Source organism: Anser brachyrhynchus, assembly GCF_964034855.1.
Source record: "Anser brachyrhynchus genome assembly, chromosome: Z".
Classification (NCBI taxonomy): domain Eukaryota; kingdom Metazoa; phylum Chordata; class Aves; order Anseriformes; family Anatidae; genus Anser; species Anser brachyrhynchus.
In genome coordinates, this window is record NC_137697.1 from 12,438,712 (window position 1) to 12,458,992 (window position 20,281).

The following is a 20,281-nucleotide window of genomic DNA, read 5'->3' on the forward strand; positions in this document are numbered from 1 at the left end:
GATACTTAAATCATCTCACACAGAAACTCTGACCGAACCTTTTTTTCTTCCCAGTGCTGTGGATGAGTGCTACTGAGCATGCAAAGATTGGGGGTGGCTAAAGGAAAACTCTGAAGGCCTTACTCTGCTCAAAAAATGCTGTCTGCTTCTATCAGTGCCTTCTGCTTCTCAGCATTTTCAGTCTCAGGTTAACTGCCCAGCTCTTATTTTCTTCTGTCCTTTTCCCACTGAAATAATTATCCTACTAAATAGTCTTTCAGCACCAACGGTCTTCACTTAGCTAACAGTTTTGTGTAAGCCAATGACCTTACATTAATTTTCTCCTTTCAAGTTAAATATAAGGTATATGTGTGAGAGCACTGTTGAAGGGGAGGTACAACTGCCCACTAGATTTGGGAAACGAAGTTTCCCGGTCAGCTCTGGAGGCCTTCAGGGTGGTGGTTGTAATTGGTAAAATTCTGCATGCCCCTAAGACTGCACTGTTAAGTGAGGCTCAAGTTTGGGAACACATTCTTAAGTGTATAAATCCTATTTGGAATGTATTTTCTTTTTGAAAACAATGGAAACTAGTAATATAAAAGAAGTTGGTTATTATATACCTTTATGGATACAGGTCCACATCAGTAATGAAGTCCTTTCATATACATAAAAGTTCTTAAAAACTTCAGCTTGCTGAATTACTATTACTAATTATGTGGCCTTAAACCAAATTGAGAGTATGTAGAAATGACATTGGAACAACATCACATTTATATATTTGTTACTGTTTTTGTTCTTGTTTTTGTGTGTTGTAGCTAGGGCATTTCTTGTATTTAAGTTCCAAAGCCAGAACAAGACTGTTCCTGTCTGATGGGCTCACATCTTATTATAAGAAAAGAGACAAGTGGCAGTATGCAAAATGCTAGCAGCAGTGTAAGAGCTCCTTTGAATTACAGTTTTACCGTAAAGCCTATGATTTTCTTTAAGCTCTGTCTTGTAGAATTGGTTTATTACCTTCTTTTTCATATTTTTTCATTGATTCTAGCATGAACAATTTTGGACAAAACCGAAATAAGGAAATGTGATACTGGCATCATCATGTGACAAAGAAAGGCTCTTGGAATGTCTACTGCTTAATTTTAAGCCAGACTTTTCCTTTTGGTGGGAAAGGGAAGAGTTTAAATGGTTGAACCTAGCTAGTGGCTGAAGTAGTGTGAAATGACCATACCAACATCTCTTAGAACATTCTACTAATGTGGATGGGAAAATTTAGTTAAAAGCTTCTGATTGGGTTAAACTGGGACAACTATCAGAAACAAGACCCAGAAGTGCTCTGAAAATGTCTAGAGTTCAGATAAAAAGGCATCTAGAGTGGGTATATGAAGGCAGGCTGTTGAAGTGTCCATATAGCTGAAGGGCCCTGATTATTTCCCCATTCAACTGACAGAACCCTGACACTTTCACGTAATGCAAAACTACATATTTGTTCTGCTTTTAGTTGAAGAGAGTGTGTAGAATGCAGAGGCTGTACAGAGTTCATTTTTTTCCTGGGTAGTTCTTTCTGTGCTTTTTTCTTTAACCAAAGGTACTTCAGACAGGGATTTCAATATTTCTGAAGGTAGACAATTTACTTCCTTGAAAGCATCAAAGAAGACAAATTCAAACTAGAGATACATTATTTTTTAATAACAAGTTTAAAAAATTGGAGAGAAAAATCTGGAAATGCTGTTTATTATTTACTAGAATTTTGTACAGAAAAACCATGTGGCTTCCTGACATGTTTGTTTCTGAAATAGAAATGAGTTTGGTGAAACCCATTTCCATTACTGGGAAAAGTTTTTTCTTGTGTTTTGAAAGAGATAGACAAAGCCATTCATCTGGCTTTATTATTATGTCATTTACTATATGTTATATCACACTTACTGGACTGTGAGTTTCTGTGAAATGTTTTGGGAGCCCTTGAATGATTTTGTGTTCAATTTCAAGGTATTTTCCATAAATGTCTGAATATTGAAATACATGCCACTAGACTGTGGCTAACTTGGGAACGTAGTGATCCTTCATTCTGCATTTCTTAAAACACTATTTTATCAGCATTGTCTTATCAAGTCTTTACTCTAAAAAATATTTAGTAGGCATACAGGTTCATCAAATACATAAAGTCAAAAGAATTTTATTTAACCTATCAGTATTTTCTGTTCCTCTTCAGAGCTCAGATTTTGCTGCCTTGTTTCTCATACCTGCAGTTCTCCAGCCTTAAGATCTTAGCTCCAGTGTCCACCTGAGAGAAAAAAACTTTCCAAATCTCAAGCATAAGTGCAATGATCATTTTCCTAATTTCCATCTTCCAGCTACTCAGACATTTCTGGGATCATACAATAGTAAGAAAAAAAATAAAATAGAAAAAAAAAAAAGACAAATCCTATGTTCCATTTGCTATCTGTAAATCTCAGGGTAACTTATTTTGTTGAGGTTATAAATAGAATGACAGCAATGAGTATTTTCTTAACCCTCTTATTCGTGGCTAAATTATTTATCAATCCTTTGCCGTCAAATTAAAGAGAGTCTGCATATACTATTGAATGTTATCGACAAGATGGCAATGCCACCATGCTTCCCCAGCTAAGCAAGTGATTGAGGCACCTTCTGAATGTGAAAGACTTTGAATAATGACAATAATAAATACTTTTTGTCTAGTGTGCAATGGCACAGCGAATTGGATCATGTTAGGCTTCATCTGCTGCCTAATGCAATGTAACATAGCAGATAAAATAAATCAAATGGATGGTACTCTTAGACTTGAAAGATGATAGCTCTTGTAAAGCAATTGATATAAGAATATGAAAATGCAGTCCATTTCAGATGTTTATTGAAATCTACAGTCTTTGAAAACAAACAAATGCATATTTTAAAGGCTATGAAACAAGTGACTACAAATACAGCAGTATGCCTGTTAATGACAAAGCTGTTGCCTGAGTTGGAATTCAAATAAATTTTACGGGGGTTTTTTTGTGTGTGTGTTCAATATTTTTTTTTCTTCAAGAGCTTCTTAGAGGCATTGACTTGAACTTCAAAGCATACTACTGCGAATCCTTTAGTGATTATCATGGTAGCTAGACTTGGAATTCTTAGCTGTAAAAGTTCAGTAGTGCTTGCTAGAGATTGTTTTTAAATTTCAGTGAGTTAGGATTCAATAACATGGATTCAAGCAAACAGTATACAAAAATATTTTTGCTTGTTTTCAGTATTGTAATAAAAAGTTTCATTTATTGGGGTCAATTTTAAGGAAGGCTTTAATTTATTTTTCTTGCTTATATTTGTTTCAACTATTTGTTCATTTTTAATGCTTATAACAATTAACTCTTTATGATTCATTACTTGAGCTTTTTAAAAGTTGATCTGCTAATTATTTTTTAGTAAATAAGTGTGCAGTAACTGTAAGGAGTGTAAATGATTAGGGAGCATATGAAGGCGTGCCTATTCATAAAGCTGTATTTTTTGTTCCTGTTTTATGCCTCATGAAGGCACAAAGCTCAGGTCTCATTCAATTTGCAGAAGTTTATATATGTTTTTTATTCTCGTATTGTGATGGCATTGTGAATTGAATTCTTTTGAAAAGCAAAAAATGATTCAACAGTGTCTTTTTTTTTTTTTTCTTTCCTTTGGTATCATAAAAAAGGGTTCAGCTCCTTTATTTATAAAAATAACATGTAACCTTCCCTGATACAGTTTTTATTCAATGAAAATGTAATGTATTTTCTAAAAATGTACAAATACATTGTTAAATTAGTTTTTAAAAAAATAAACCTAGCATCTTCAAGTTTTTGTCTTTCGGATCAATTTTTTGACTATTTTCAATAGCAGAATAATAAGCTGTGAAGAAGCCTGCATTTTTGAAGTGGGAATGCCACCATTTAGTTTCTGGATTTGTTCTCTACAATTTTTAGTTATATAAGACATTTTCTATCTGTTAGGACAGTTTGAAGGACATTTGGGTACTGTAACTGTAATTTTGATATTGTAATCTATTTGTATTTGGATTTCGTTTTTGTTTAGTCTTTAGGAGTACTGACGAGTTTTAGAGTTCCCAACACTTGTTTTGCACGTTATTAAAATGCTACTGTAATGTATCTTCCTCAATAATTGACATGTATTCATAATTTGAAATTAATGTTGCAGTTAAACATCTGTAGAACAGAGTTAACATTAAATGTGTTTGTGCTTTTTTTTTTTGTACGTATTGCATGATAAAACCAATAACCTCAAACTAGAACAAAAATACAATTAACTTTCTTTCTCTGTGTAGCCCACTGTTTGTGAACGGGAGCTCTGTGTATTTGCTTTCCAAACATTAGGAGTGATGAACGAAGCTGCTGATGAAATTGCAACTGGGGCTCAGGTAGAATTATCTAATAATTATTACATATCTGATTTTCTATAGTGTGTGCAGTTTTTTCAGTCTCTTCTAACATTTATTTTACGTGTATTCCCTGTATGAGTATTCTTTGGTAAGTATTATTTATTTGTACATTCTTATAGCCATAAATGCACTGTTTATGCATGACATTTTCAGATGTTAGTAATGAGGTGCTTCCATTGTTTTCCTTCCATGTAATTATAATAACCCTCTTTTCTTGTTCTGTTGTATTCAGTTAGGTCACCTGGATTGTTAATAAAGGCAGACATTGTCATCTGCAGATAATTCCCATTTATTTTCACCTAATGAGCCATTACTACTCTCAAGCAATTAATAAGCCACTTCCTGTTCATGGTGTTGGATGCAGCTATCCCCTGAGCATCTGTTATTTTGATCATTAAATAACAGTGGGAAAGTCCTTATTGATGTTTCTACATAGATTTTTTTTTCTATCTTCTCAAGGATTAGGAATTTAACACAGCCTTGCTTTCTGACTCTAAATTCAGTTATTAATGTATTTATAACCATATAATTACTTGTGGGTTTTTTTCATGATTTTGTATGTGTCTTAAAACAATATTTTAAACTATGTTTTCAAATCACCATTTAACCTTAATTTACAATAGTTACAGGGCTTCAGTATGTTCAAAAGTTAAAATGGCCTTTCCAGATCTTATGGAAAAGTGCATTCCTCTCTGATTACCTAAATATATGTCACTGACTGTGCACTTCCGTGGTAAGCAACATGTTTTTTGGAAGAGCAAACATTCAGTTCAGTTAGCTTTAACTAGCACTAATGAGTCTAGCCACTGGAAATAAACTATTTGGCTAAGTGCCAGAATAACGTCTTTGAGCATTTCCTCAGAGGAAGAAACTTGGAGCAATGTCTTCTTCCCTTGACAATATAACTGAAGACCTCAGTTATGTCTTTCTGTAGTGCTGGACTTTATTTTCTGAATGTACCATACTTATATGGTATTTAGGTACAAGCAAGTAGCTCTCACTTCTGTTTTTAAATATGGCTGAGAGGAGAGGTGGTCCTTGTTAACTCTCACGCTTTGTTTTATGTAGGTCTTACTGTTACAGACATATGCAGAGCTTTCTCTAGCTCTCTAGAGCACCTCTTCATCTACAGAGCATTGCTGAAGAGTACTGAAGTGATTACAATCTTCATGGTGCTTAAAAAGAGATAGAAAAATCTTATGTTGAGTGTCCTGTGGGACTGAGGTGACTGAATTTTGTTGAGTCTCACTGTAGTGTTAGCATCACATCCAGCTCACTACATCTGATCTGGTTGAGCTCTCTTTCCTGTTTGCAGAAAGAGTTCAGTGCTTTTAGGGTTTGATTCATCAGAGCTATTTTTGACAATAGTTTAGGGTGGTGTGAGTCACAGCATAGACATCAGCACAGAGGTTATTTTCTCCATTGATTATGAAGAGAGTTTAGGCTAACTAGTAAGATGTAGGTATTCACACTGTGAATCTCTACATTTCGTCAGATAAAACTTCCTCCAAGTCTCCAAATCATTTTGTGAAGAATCCTGAATATAGGTTCCCATTATTAGAAATAACATCCTGTTTTTCCTACTGTGCTTTCATTTAGTTTCATAAGGTAGACACCCCTACTTTGTCACTAACTGTGTTCTGATGGCTCCTTCTTAATGATAAGAGATTACGCTTGATAAAACTTTCAAGATCAAATTCACATCACCTTCTTTTAGTCATAGTCAAAATACCTGAAAATTAAACACCTGATTTTTTTTTGGTAGTTTGGACTTCCTGTAGAGAGCAAGGGAGGTACTGGGAGATTTTTTCCTCCTTGAAAATATTTAAATCCTACCTGAGGTGCTTCAATGCCCACTCATAGGAAGGAGAAGCTCACACCCAGCTATAAGAACACTTACTAGGTCCACAGCACTTCCTACTACCAAGGAACACATGCAGAAGTTCGTATTATGTTTGCCTTAGACTTATCTTGCAGTTTCAGCTGCTGTATATTCCATCAGCTCAAAACAATGATCTCAGGGGAAATCAGGGGATTAATTAAGCCTAATCTATGCACATTTTCCCCAGGTTAAAACAACCTGCTGTTATCATGGTGAGAAACAATATAGAAGTCAACATTTGTTTTAAATGAAGGCTTTGGGATGCTGTTCTAATAAGAACTGTGCCAGTTTGAAGACAACATCCCACTGTGCAAGTAATAAAGGAAGACAACTTTGGATCACTGTATTAAGCAGTCTGGAAACTCAAACAACTCTTCCCTAGTAGTGTTTTGCAACTGAAAGCAAAGAAGTGCCTGTGAGAAGTATGAACTAGGGCCCAGTTTCATGGTAATACACAGCTGCAGGCCTGGTTGCCCAACCTGGCTGTGTATAAAGACTCCTAGTCCCCTTTGCAAATACTAATGCAGATGCCCTATTTTTGAAACATTTGCCACATTTGTAGCTATTATATACTGGATAGAAATCAGAGCACCATGGAGAAAGCAATGATTATTTAAGTAACTTCATTTTTCAATATGTGTGAGCTAGTAGCTGAAACTAACAGAATATCTTTAAGCAGGTAGAGAAAATTGTCCATTCATGCTGAAGGAGCAGAGGAGGAGAATGGCAACAGTATGACTCACTGCAGCACAGTTCCTTTTCTCTTTCATTATGATTCTTATTTTCATTCTTCTTTAAAGGGCCATAATTTTTATTTCCTCCATATGATCAGATACAATAGCAGACATATAATGACTTCCAGAATTTGAGCTGTGAGATGAGATCTGATTTATCTGGAATTGTGGAAGGAACCAGGGATGCCTATAAGTACAAATATTCTTGCCTTTTTGTTTCTTTCATGGAAAAGTCCATTTTTACAGAGGAACGTTTTCAGATAGCACAGAGAACCCGGGTGGAAATGAGCCAATTTGCAGTGATGTTTTTACATAGCAACTTTGAATTTCATTATCAGTGGGATTTGGGTTTCACAGCTGCTAGAAAGCTGCTTTATCTCTGTTTTGTGATTGCTGTAGGCTCTTTTTAATCTCTAATTTACTAATTTTGAAACAATTACACTTAAATCTGTTGCAAAATTGTGTATGTGTCTACATGTGCCTTTGTGAATGTCTGTACTCATTACACACGTGATCTTACAGTGAAATCTTGGAAATCATAGTTAATCAAATTCATGTTATAGTTATGTGTAACAGAAAGGAAGGGAAAGAAATTCTCCCGGTGTGAGATGTGCAAGTAACTTTTAAATCACTGCGCTGTTCTGGCTTTAGTAAAATCAATGTTTAGTAGTGTTTTTATGATTACAGTGTTCAGCAGAACAGCAGGTGGTGGTACAAGTTCACAAAACCTTCCTCTTTCTTGAGTAGCATTCTTCATTGCCATCTTCCACCCAAGGGCACACAGATCGAGCACAACTACATTTTCAGAATGAATTTTGTCCAGGAATTATCACATGTACACAAGAGAAAGCAGGACTATGAGCAATATGTCTGGAATGATCGTACATTTAAGACTAGATATTGGTCTTACCTAGGCACCTGGAATAGTATAGTAGGGCTGGACCTAAAGCCTTTTGAAGTCAATGGGAAAAAATCAGTCTTTACATGCTATCCACAGAACATACTTTTAGCTAGTGATGAAATCGGGTATTGCTATAATCCACTAAAAAAAAAAAAAAAGGAAAAAGAAAAGAAAGCAGACTGGGTGATGAAATATGAAAGTACATATATTTAATAAATATTTTTCTTCATCTCTAGGTGGTTGATCTGCTAGTATCCATGTGTCGGTCTGCATTAGAGTCACCTAGGAAAGTTGTCATTTTTGAGCCATATCCTTCTGTAGTTGATCCTAATGATCCTCAGATGCTGGCCTTTAACCCCAGGGTAAGTAGTTGTCTTCCATTATGTCATTGCTTAGTTTTAATAATGCATTAGGTTTCAAAGCAAAGCCTTATTCATGAGTGTCCTCTACTAGAAAAGATACAGCTCCAGCATATAGCACAAGCATGTGGCTGTTTTCAGAACTCTCTATTTTTTTTTAATTGTCTCTGAGAAGGTATTTGGGAATAAACTTTAAGTTGCATTGAAAGTTAGACTGAAGCCAAGAACTTCTTTTAAGACACAAATTATAGATGAAAAAACACCATCTTCGGTGTCTTCTCTCAGTGTACGTTTTGGACTTTCCATTCTTAAAGTGGTTATTGCTATTATTTCATTTTCTCTTTACAAACTGTTATGTCCTTAAATTTACTTTTCTCAAATGTTGGACATAAAAGTCGAGTCATGTACAAGTATTAAATTTTGAAGAATTGTTTGCTCTTCGGACTGCAAATGCTGCTTCTCAGGGAAACTCTAGGGAAGCCATGAACCTATTATAACTCTCTTGAGCCATCCTCAAGGGTATAAATGAGAACTTTGGATGGCCTGCGTGGGGAAGCATCCCACTTTTCCTGAACAAAGGCCAGCTAGCAGTGGTTCTTCCTCAGAGGAAGGGGTGAATGTATTCTGTAGTGCATGGGAAGGAAGAATTGCCAGAGGGGCTTGGAAAGGGGCTGATGAGGAGACTGGCAGCTGGGCAGGGCAAGGGTTTTAAGTGGTATAAGGAATATGAAAAGGTGTCTTGTGAGAAGAGGAGTAGAGACAGCCCTAGGCTGGCACGGCCCACTCTATCTCCTCTAGCAAGAATGCCAGCATGGATGAGGTGAAAGCCCATGGGCAGGAGTTGGCAAGACCCAGAGACAGGGAACTGGAGCTCTTGAAGGTGGTGTTGCATGTGGAGCTGGTGAAGCACAGACTGCTCAGAAAAGGTAGACCTTAGGAATCTCTGGTAGCGGTTCCTAGGCAGAAGGTAAGCAAGGGTCAGGATGAAGCAGAGGGACAGCTGAGGGACCTCTGATGTTTTCTAGAGCAGCTAACGAAGTAAACACATCTGCTTATTTAGCATCTTATTTAACAGCTCTTTGTTCATTGCATACTTAATAGCATATTATCCAAATAACTGGCAGAGCCTGTGTTTAGTTACAAATATTTGTTTAAAAAGTGACCTAATCTTTTGAGTTACACTGTGGTGTATTTGAGATTCTAGTGAAATTCAAATAACAGCCATCATGATAATATTTTTCCTGAAATTTTTGTGAACTACGAAGGAGGAAGTCTGTGTATAGATAAGGTGGAAGGAAGCTATTAAAAAAAAAAAAAAAAAAGAAAAGGAATGGCTTGGTGAACATTCATCCTAACTTTGATGAGGACTTCACATCAGAAAAATAAATTTTTTAGAGCCAAAGACCAATAGTCTGTTAATTTATTTGCTTATTTTATATTACATCAGAAGAAGAATTATGACCGAGTCATGAAAGCATTGGATAGTATCACTTCTATTAGAGAGATGACACAGGTGAGTTTAAAAATCTTTACATAACATAATAGCTTTTTCTAGAACTAGGAAGATGTTTATATGAGGCCTGTGATGGGTGGGGAAGGCAATAGTATCAGCCCTTTTCTATAGAGCTGTAATAATAATAAAATGTGTGCTGAAAATAAAAAACCTACAGTATCCACAGTAGCAATGAAATTAAGGTGATGAAGTAGAATTTAGGTCTTTTAAAGTTTAAATAAGAGATAATAACAGCAGAATGGGGCATTGTAACAAGATAATCACCAACTGCTGCATTTCTGGAAATATCAAAGTCAAACCGGGTCTTTTATTTCCAAAGCAAAAGAAATTGATTTTGTGATGGTGTTCTGAATGATAGCTTTATTTCTGTTATAACAAAACACTTGTTCAGCTAAGTGTGTTGGGACTTGGAAGGTTGGGTCTCATGGGATTACTACCATATGATTTCTCAATATTCACAATGGGACAGAATCTGATAGCTGTACTTATGTTTATTGCAACACTTTATTTCCTAAGCAGCCCAGCTGATTACAACTGATTATTGAAATCTCTCCCATATACCTTGCTTTTCCAACTGTTATATACATGTAACCTCACAAGAGCTTAAAAACTGTATTTTGTATATATTTGTCAAGTACTTTGGGATTCTGGAATGAAGAATGAGGTATAGAGAGCAGTAAAACACATTGAAAATAAAACTTCAGGTATTTTTTTACATAATATAATATCTCTTAAAGAGAAAAATAATCAACATTTAACCTTTCTTAATGTTAAAATAACAATTTTTAAAGGAATGATTTACACTGAGATAAAAATTAATAAATGCTTTCAAAGGGAATTTAAGCTGGTAACAGTATTTTACTTTACCAGCTAATACCATGTAACTGTTTAAAAAAACCGGGGTGGATTATCTTGGGGTATTTTGAGAAACCTGATTTTGTGAAGTTCCAGTCCAGTTCCTTAACCCAGAAACTGAACGTAAGTACATCTGCTGTTATCCCTGAGATCACCAATGTTTTGCTATATTATACTCATTTTGTTGCTAATTACATGCTTATTATTTTACTCCAGGGAAAATAATTGCTATATGGATTCTTCTTGTTGTCAAAACACATTTATAACTGTACAACACCAAATGTCAGCAAAGCTGTGATTTAAGCCTAATAATGAGTCCCATGTATTCGTCCCATTTAATAGAAGAAATCATGGGCAATGTAACATAAAATTTAACCTTATGATTTCAACTAGCAATAAAGAACATAATTACTATTTTCTAGGCACCTTACTTGGAAATAAAGAAGCAGATGGATAAACAAGACCCGCTTGCACATCCTCTTCTACAATGGTATAAAATTGACTCATGTGAGATGATAATTATTAAAGTACCAAGTCGAATGAATAGTGACATCACCAGTTTAATTCGGTATAAGCTCACCCTAAGAATTAATACTAGAGCTAACATTTGCAACTGCTTTGTTTATGGGCTGTTTCTGGATGTCATCTGGGGCAACTGAGAACACTGCTGGCTTATTTTATGGCCTCAGATTGATCTTGCAGTCAAGATTTGTCCTACATTCATCTGATAGATTCAAAGGCGTGCAGCTCAGTGCTTTGTTCTGTCTGTGCATAATGTTTCTAAAAAGGAAAGTTCTTCGTTATCATGCCTAATACATATAACTGTTTCTTCTTATAGGGTTATTTCTAGTAACAGATCACACATTGTAAAGCTTCCAGTGAATAGGGTAAGTGTCTGTGGGTTCTTTACTTTCTTATTTCTCATGGCTCTTTTTCGATGGGAGTCTCCTGGCCACATGTTCAAACTGGTCACGTGGACCCCATTAACAAACAGTGGAGAGAAGTAGGCAGTTTCAGGTTATGACTCACAGAATCATGTTGTGAATATCTAAATCAAGTCAAACAAATTATAGTCAGAAAAATTCTATTTGAGGTGAGTAGCTCAAATGCAAGTGTCTACCTGCAGTCATGGGAGATTGGGTGAAAAATTCACTATTTTGGTTACCATTTAGAATGTTAAATACAGAATTGTGGTGTTCATCTGCACTGCTTTTTACACAATACACCAGTTGTGCAAACTGAGAACACAAGTTGAGAATACTGTGAACTTGTAGTTTACAGAGAACTTGAGTATACCATAAAAAGAATATAGCTCTGGAATTTCAGAAGGATGGTGCTGAGATTAATTTCTTAGTATGTATGCCTCTGATATTCTGTTTAAGGGCATAGTAATCTGCAGCCTTTCAAATGTGAATCTTAATTCAAAGCCAACTCTGAGCAAAATACTGTGATGAAATCGTTCAAATTAATTACCTTACTAGAGCCATATTAGGCTGAACTCTGTTTCAGAAACTTCCATATGTTTCATATGCCGAAGACTGTTCTTACTGTTTGATTTCAGTTAAAAGCTATGGTAATGAGACCTATTTCAACTTAGTTTGTGTAGGTATTTAGATGCAGTCATATATTGTGCAAAACAGCATGATATATTAAGAATTACTATTCTGGAAATGCAGTTCTTTTGTGTCCATCAATTTCTTTTCACATATGAACTGTTATATTTTACAGCAACTAAAGTTTATGCACACTCCCCACCAGTTCCTACTTCTCAGCAGTCCACCAGCCAAAGAATCTAATTTCCGAGCTGCTAAAAACCTTTACGGAAGTACCTTTGCATTTCAGTGAGTCCATATCTTTGTATTAATCAAAGGTTACTAAAATGCCATGCTGTTTTTTTATTCTTACCATTTGAGGTTTACAGCTGTGAATGTCTTGTTTTAAAGGATTACTGATTTCATTTTGAATTTTACACTGTGGATTTTAATGCTTTCTCTTTTTAATTTTTCAGTGGTTCACACATTGAAAATTGGCATTCCATCCTGAGGAACGGCTTGGTTGTTGCTTCCAATACGAGGCTGCAGGTAAATAGTAGACTAAACAGACTTTATCTAACCTGTGCATGTTTGATTACATATTAAAATTAGGTGAGTTGTCAAGGGTTGTGTTTCTGGTAGTCATGTAGGTGGCAAAAAGTGGTGACTTCCTGGAAAAGAGACTTTTCTGAAGCAATTAAAATGAAGTTAGGTATCTGCTAAAATAGCTTTAAAAAATCCCATTGGTAGAATCTGTGTTTCAGTTTTACATTGCACAGCAGCACCTCCAGGAGGCTTAGCTCAGTACTGCCTAAAAGCAATCTGAGATTAAAATTTATGCCTGTATTATAGGAACCCAGAGCATACTAGATTTACAGAAGCCGGGTTTACAGTGTCTTCTCAGATCCTCAGGTTTTCTTACGAGGGGAATGCGAGCGTACTGGTAAGGAGGGATCTATAGCAAACTTCAGTTTGATTTCTCTGCAAGACCACTCTTGCAGAGTAAAGTAGTCAGTACTAGAGGGACTAGAGGACTGTGATTCGGAGTGTTTTAGCATCACAGTTTTGACACCTGTTCCCCAGTGATCCTGATTAGATACCGTAGAGGAGGATTCAAGGGTGCTTACTAAGGTTTAGGGAACAGGAAGCACTAGAAAAAAAGGAATGGAACTCTCTGCTGTTCCTCTTAACGCTTTGGATGTTTTTCTTAGCATCTTTGTAAGATACTTCACCAAGAAAGCAGGATTTAAGCTCCAAAGTACACCCAAGTAAACCCCTTTATGCTTGGTGGTTTGTTTGTTTGTTTGTTTGGTTGGTTGGTTGGTTTGTTTGTTTGTTTGTTTGTTTGTTTGTTTGTTTGTTTCTTTCTTTCTTTCTTTCTTTCTTTCTTTTTTTAATGGAAATAGGAGGAAGCAGTTCATACAAGTCTGTTTTATACAAGTCATCATTTTTAGATCTCTCACACGACTAAGCCATATTGTGAGCCCGGTTCATTCTGCTTACCCCAGTACTAATCAGTCAGGAAAAACACCTACTCACCAAGGATCCTGTGCAACACTGTAGGACCTGGAGGAGTGAGAGCATGATTGTTTTCCTGTAGGAGCGCTGGCACATTGCAGGCACAAGGCAAATATCATGGGGTCAGAGCAAAGAAATAAGGGTGAACATGACTAGGAAGCTCAGTGATCATAACATTTACCTTCATAGGAGATACTCAGGGTTCTTGCATATACTCCACCAACTACTTTGTGTGGTTTCTTGAAAGTCTCATACACGTAAGGCAGTCAGTCCCTTGAGGAGAAGCGAAAACTGTATTTCCCTCTTTCCAGACAAGGAGATTACTAATAAAACGTGCTTGTTTTGTTGCTCTGTAACATGGAGCAGTTTTGTTGGTGAAGAAGACTCTTCCCTTTCCATTCTTCGTTTCAGACATTTTATAGCTCTGTGGCTAAAACACTGTAATGAAACGATAGAGTATGTATGGCTGAATTGGCTCAGGCAAAAGCTTGGTTGAACCCGTTCTTCCAGTACTCTGGTTGAACTAGTGACTGATTTATTGATTTATTTTTTTTTTTGGCATATAAGTACTGTCATCACCATCTCTTCATTTCTTAAAGAAAATAAAAGCAGCTGTTGCTGCATTGTTTGCTTATCCAAGGCCAGCTGGTGTACTTTGGAAAAACCTTCTGGACCTAGCCCCTCAAAGGCTGGCTTAGGCTGTGGTTCCTGCAAAGGTTTTGATGTGAGACACATGCTGAGCTGCTCAGCCTTGTTAAGGCTGAGGTGTATTTGGCCATTTCCAGAAGCACTCTCTGTAAGCATCCCTCATGGTAATGTTAGATTTTAAAACAGAAAATGCAATTTTATGTACAAATCTGATATAAAATTATCTTTGGGCATTTGGATACAGTTCCCAGAATATATAGTTGTATATTCACAGCATTTTGTTTTGTTGTTAGTTTTGGTTGTTTTAGTTTTAGAGACTTCTTTGAACACCATTTATTACCAGTCAATAAATCAGTGCAATGGGCTGGATACTGATCTACGTTGAGACGTGTGTTTATCATTTTTACTTTGTCCAGATAACCAAATAATTATTAAACAGACATTCTGCTCTCTCTTTTTCAGCTCCATGGTGCAATGTTTGGAAGCGGAATCTACCTTAGTCCATTATCAAGCATATCATTTGGTTACTCAGGTGATATTTATAAATCACTCTAAAATTGGAGAAATATAGGGGGGTGTCTTAGTCTACTGCTCTTCTTACCAGCTTCACTGTTTACAACACTGTAGTGTTTATCTTTGTAGACCAAGCTTAGATTTTCTCTCTTTTTAATAAATTATTTTTTCCCTTATTAAATACCTATCCTCATTTTCAAAGGTGCTGAGTACCTTGAAAGTTTGTAATGAAGCAGGTCTTGACTATGCCATGGAATTCCAACTTCGTGATATTTTTTTCATTGGTATCTGCCTAAGTTCATCTAAAACTATCCACATAGTTATAGGATTTTAGGACCTGATCTGACAAAACAAATATTCATCAACAGACATGATCTACAGCATATGTTTAAGAATATCCCCAAGTATTGCCATGTCAGGGTCACATAAAAGATACAGGATGTGTTCGTGTTAGCATGACAAGGGCGGGAAATATAATTTGTCCCACTAGTAAATCAAAAGTGAGTCATGTAGAGTTTTCTATATAAGAATAAAATCATAAATAGAAGCGTAACAGAAACATGATGTACCAATGTGTACATTGAGAAACATTTGTAGAGATTTTAAAGTGCTGTGATTTTCTCCTTTAGTTATATTTACCATTTCCTCATATATAAAAGTGTTCGTGTGCATGTAGATAAATTTAATTTTGAGAGTGTTAGTTATACCTTCTGTTGATTTTAGGTAATGTCACAATTAGTTTTTAGAGCTTAGCATTTCTTACTACTACTTCTTACTACTACTTACTGAGTTTTAATATCAGCAGACTTTAAATGCACTTTTAGCTTTTCAGAGATTACACAAGTATGGAAGCATTTTAGGACTCACTGAAAGCTCAGGTTGAAGCACCATCATCTAACAAAATTACTTTCTTTTTGGACAGCATTGTTTTGTCAATTTCAGTGTGTTTTTTCTCCTCTTTTTGCCTTTCTCAGTCCCTTCCGTCCAGTATCCTCCAGAAAGGAAGTCTATACCTATGAACGATATAATACTCTATGCTAATAAAAAACACAACAGAGTCTATACTCCTCATTACTTCATAGACTTACGTTTTGCCATAATTCAGTCTCTGTTTTCAAACTGTCAAGAAATGTGGGAGAGTGGAAAAGAAAGGATGTCTGTAATAGCATGCAGTACAGGAATTTTACGTAAACCCAATGTGATGAATGTATACAACATCTAAGGCACAAACATAGATGTTTAAATTTCTTGGATGGAAATTTCATCCAAACTGGCTGACTAATAATATATTCAGCTGTAGATAAATTATTTAAACCTAGATAGACTTTAAAACTACCTTTAAAACTACCTCTAAATAACTACTATTGAAAATTTTATTTGGATTTACTAAAAGTCTAAATAATGCTAAAGATGAATATATAAAGTTATTTCTCATGATATTACTGTCCCACCCACAGAAAATCAGACTTTTATTTCAGCCTGAGTAGGGTCAGTTAAACTCAAGACATTCTAAGATGCAACTCTGTTAAACAATGACCTAAGACATCCTGAGCTGAATTCAGTGTCATTTAATCTCACTTTCCTACCTGCTTGGTGCTAATTTGGCTTTCCCAAGCTCTTTGCAACACATGCAGGTATACAGGTAATTTGCAGGATTAAATCAAATTATCTCTGACAAAGAGAGCTGTCTACCAACAAAAACTACCTTTCTGGCTGCCGTGAAAAGGACTGTGTGTGATTTCCACCATGTTACCTCTTGCATTCTCCATACTTAATTTTGGTTATTGTTGCATTTATATACAGGGTATCTTACGTTAATTTAATATCTTAGGGATGAACAAGAAGCAGCAGAAGGTGTCAGCTAAAGATGAACCAGCTTCAAGCAGTAAGGGCAGTAACACATCACAGGTACAGTAGTATATCAACCATCTCTGGAAGTTTTATGGTTTTATGTTTGGGAACTTGATATCAGAAAAGAAGGCAATATTCCCTTTGTGAAGGTTAACAATTTTATTTTATTGAATGAAATCGACAAGTCCAGAGACTGTAACCATCAAATACAGCCCAATTGTTTTTAGTAAGAATTTATGGAGTGTAGTACAGGCCCCTGTACCCTTCTTTTCCAAGCAGAAGCATTTGGGAAGAGAATAACAACAAAATACAGATGGCATTATGACCCTTAGCAAGTCTTTGCTTTTTGAACTCCAGAATTTTTACTGAAAAACAATGCAAAAAGAATTGAAAATGGTTATTGCTGGAAAATTAGCATAGTATTTCACTTATACCAAGTCATGTGTTGGTTTGTTGTGTTTTTTTTTTGTTTATTTGTTTTTGTTTTTCAGTTTCCGCACATTAGACCACTATAATTCTGCTTTATTTAAAGCAAACTCATAACAATTATGTATAGGACTAAATGCTGAGAAATTACATCTTACATCTGTCTCCATTGTTAACACACAAGAACTATAGGATAATCTTGCTTTGAAGAAAGGTTGGTATGTAAGTGCAGAAGCCATCAGAAATGAGTAGGCCAGCAGTATCAAGGTAGTAGCCAAAGAATCAGTGATTAAATTCACTGTGTTTCTTTTGTTTTTGTGTAATTTGTTTATCAGTCGCACTCTGATATTTCTAGTACTATTCTTGATTCTATAATAATTAGTAAGCTTTCTTTCAGGGTAAAGGAGTTCAAATCTTTCCTATGATAATCAAAAAAAAAAAAAAAGAAATATGTTAGAATGACAACCTCTATCTTTGCTATCTTTGCTTTTTTAATAAACCACTGACAATAGCAGCTTTACTACTTTTTCACTGTTTGCCTTACAGCACTAATTAAGTTTTCTCTTGTGTTTTTTTTTTTTTAATCTCAGTCACAGAAGAAAGGACAACAGTCACAATTTTTGCAAAGCCGTAACTTAAAATGCATAGCCTTATGTGAAGGTAAGCTGAAAGTCATTGAAAAACTGTTTTAGTCATAGGCACAGTGACACTGTATGTAAATCAGTGTGAACTTTAGTTCCAGAATTGGTTGGTCTTAGGTCAGAAACAATTGGTAGGTATATAACAACCTGTTTAATAGTCTTTGTATTTCAGTTTGGAACACTTCCTTCTTCAAAGAAAACCTGTAACACATCCCGATTTTTTTCTGAAATAATCATATGCACAAAGTGACTGATCATCCAGTCTGTCTTTCAAATATGATCATATTCCTAAGTCATCAATATAGTCCAAAAAAAGTCTTTATTTGAAATGGTGACTTCTTGCAAGCATTTAATAAATACGTTGAAAACAAAATTCTGAGAAACAGAAGGTTTCCTATCGAATTTCAATTAATTTTGCACGTCTCAGGCAAATGTGTTGTTCATCTGGTAGCCAGCTTGTTGTTCTGGACTGCTTCAGAATTTTTATGAAGTTAAAATCCATTGCATATGATTACAATTATTCCTGAAAGACTTGGCTATTCTTTTAGTAATTAATGAAAACAGCAGCTTCTGAGAAAAAAAAATAAAAATATGAAATTTGAGTAAGAACAATTGGTAATGAGTCTCATTGGCCAAATGAAAATAAATCATGTTAAACTCAGCTTGACCTCCATTTTCAGCATTTGTTTATTTTAAAAAGTAAAAATTAAGACATGGTAGAAAAGATGTTCTTTCAAAATGAAAACTATTTTTATGCTACTTTTAAAAATAATTATTTTTCAGGTGTTCAATTAAAATATTTAATATGATTAAGGCTGTCAGTCAACATGAAACTTAAACATGATCTGGATAGGAAAATATACAACTTTATGACTGTAGCTTTCAGAAAAAATGAAATGAAATGAATCTAGGCTTTACTAGAATTTACTTTTAAAAATGCTTGAAGTTTCTAAATATAAATTACATCTTTCCCAAGTATTAATATGGGATAGAAGAGATGAATATGTAGGACTTTGTTATCTCTGTCATTCTTCCTTTGCATTTCTCAATGGATTGTGAATGTTGTAAGAGTTAAAATATATGGTAAAACAAATTTTACGTTATTATAAAATTATTTACTATATTTATTACTTCACTTTTCTTTGCAAAGTGTTTGGGGGAAGTTGTCTATCAAATATAGATTTGAAATAAATTACAACAAATAAATGTTTGTTTAAAAAATAAAATTAATTGAAGAAATAATGTAAAAATCTGGTATGCAGTTATTCATGGCAGTGTTTAGATGCATTTATAGAAACTTCTTCAAGTATAGATTCATAGCAAAGCTACTACCTAGAAATAAGAATGTTTCTTTCCTGTGTTGTTCTCATTATGCTGTTAAACAGCCTATCATTAAATACATTGCTGTTTTCTAAATGTTGAGCAAGTTTTGGCAAGCTTCACAATCCCCTTGATTATACTTGGTGTGCTTAAGTTTTTAAAAATATTTGGTAGTATTGCAAATCCCAAATCTTTGGCATCTCAGTTTCAGGCACTGTCTTTTACATCTTACTGTTGTCTCAGACATCATCAAACACAAACATGTCTGTGCCAAAGCCATTAGTTGACTCAGATCCTCCTTAACAGCCCTATATCCATTTAAAATCAGTTTTTAATAAGCATACTTTTTCATTTTTCTTGTTTACTAGTCTCCAGAGCAGGTTTTGGGCCTTCAAAGGACTCTGTTTATGAGAAGTACCAAATGATCATAAAAGCCAACCTTAGTTTAAAATCATTTCTTAACGAACTGGCTCCCATACATCAAGCATTTGTGTGTTCTGGAAAGTAGAATGTATTTTGGAAACAAGAATCCAGTTCATCTGCCTGTTTGTACTAACAGCCAGCTTGGATACTACACTTTGCCACAGACATGTATTAGAAAACTCAACATTCCCACAAAGCTATTTAAAGTGTGTAAAAAAGCAAATATTTTAAAGCAGTATTTTCCTGACATGTTTTGATCACTATGAAATTTATTCTTTCCCTGATAGTGATAACCTCATCTGATCTGCACAAACATGGGGAGATATGGGTAGTTCCCAATACAGATCATGTGTGTACAAGATTTTTCTTTGTGTGAGTACAGACCTTCTTTTAACATACATCTGTCTTTTCTAGGCCTTTGTCCCCATGATCCTGACAACAGTTGGAATTGAAATAGATAAAAGATATTTCTTTCTAATTCTTTAGAGAATTGCTTCAGTTTTTATTTATGTCTATAATTAATTTTGATAGAAAATACATTAGTGACAAAGATTTAGTAGTCACTTTTATAAAGAAAAAAATGCGAGGAGTGGAGCGTTACTGATTTTTCCCACTCTATAGCATTACCTCATGTTGCAGTAAGTCTCTCTATCTATTGCAAAATCTCTCTTCTATTCAGGTGTATGATTGAAAGCTAAAGAATTCATTAATGAGAAAAAGCTTCCTATCTGTGATTTGAGCGTTTTCTCTCTCAGCTATGACTTGT

General features: G+C 35.1%; 1 protein-coding gene across 5 annotated transcripts in view; it reads left to right on the forward strand.

Annotated features, from left to right (window-relative positions):
• The window catches only part of PARP8 (poly(ADP-ribose) polymerase family member 8), a 125,914-nt gene that overhangs the window by 104,648 nt on the left and 985 nt on the right, over positions 1-20,281 (forward strand). For 4 of the 5 annotated variants that reach the window (XM_080575168.1, XM_080575167.1, XM_080575164.1 and 1 more), the window contains 11 exons: positions 4,286-4,378; positions 8,153-8,278; positions 9,723-9,788; positions 11,066-11,133; positions 11,482-11,530; positions 12,372-12,484; positions 12,652-12,724; positions 14,804-14,873; positions 16,686-16,762; positions 17,722-17,791; positions 19,803-19,887. In XM_080575168.1, the coding sequence (XP_080431294.1) occupies positions 4,286-4,378; positions 8,153-8,278; positions 9,723-9,788; positions 11,066-11,133; positions 11,482-11,530; positions 12,372-12,484; positions 12,652-12,724; positions 14,804-14,873; positions 16,686-16,762; positions 17,722-17,791; positions 19,803-19,887 (890 nt within the window). The remainder of the gene's footprint in view (positions 1-4,285; positions 4,379-8,152; positions 8,279-9,722; positions 9,789-11,065; positions 11,134-11,481; positions 11,531-12,371; positions 12,485-12,651; positions 12,725-14,803; positions 14,874-16,685; positions 16,763-17,721; positions 17,792-19,802; positions 19,888-20,281) is intronic. The other variant, XM_080575165.1, reaches the window with a different exon arrangement.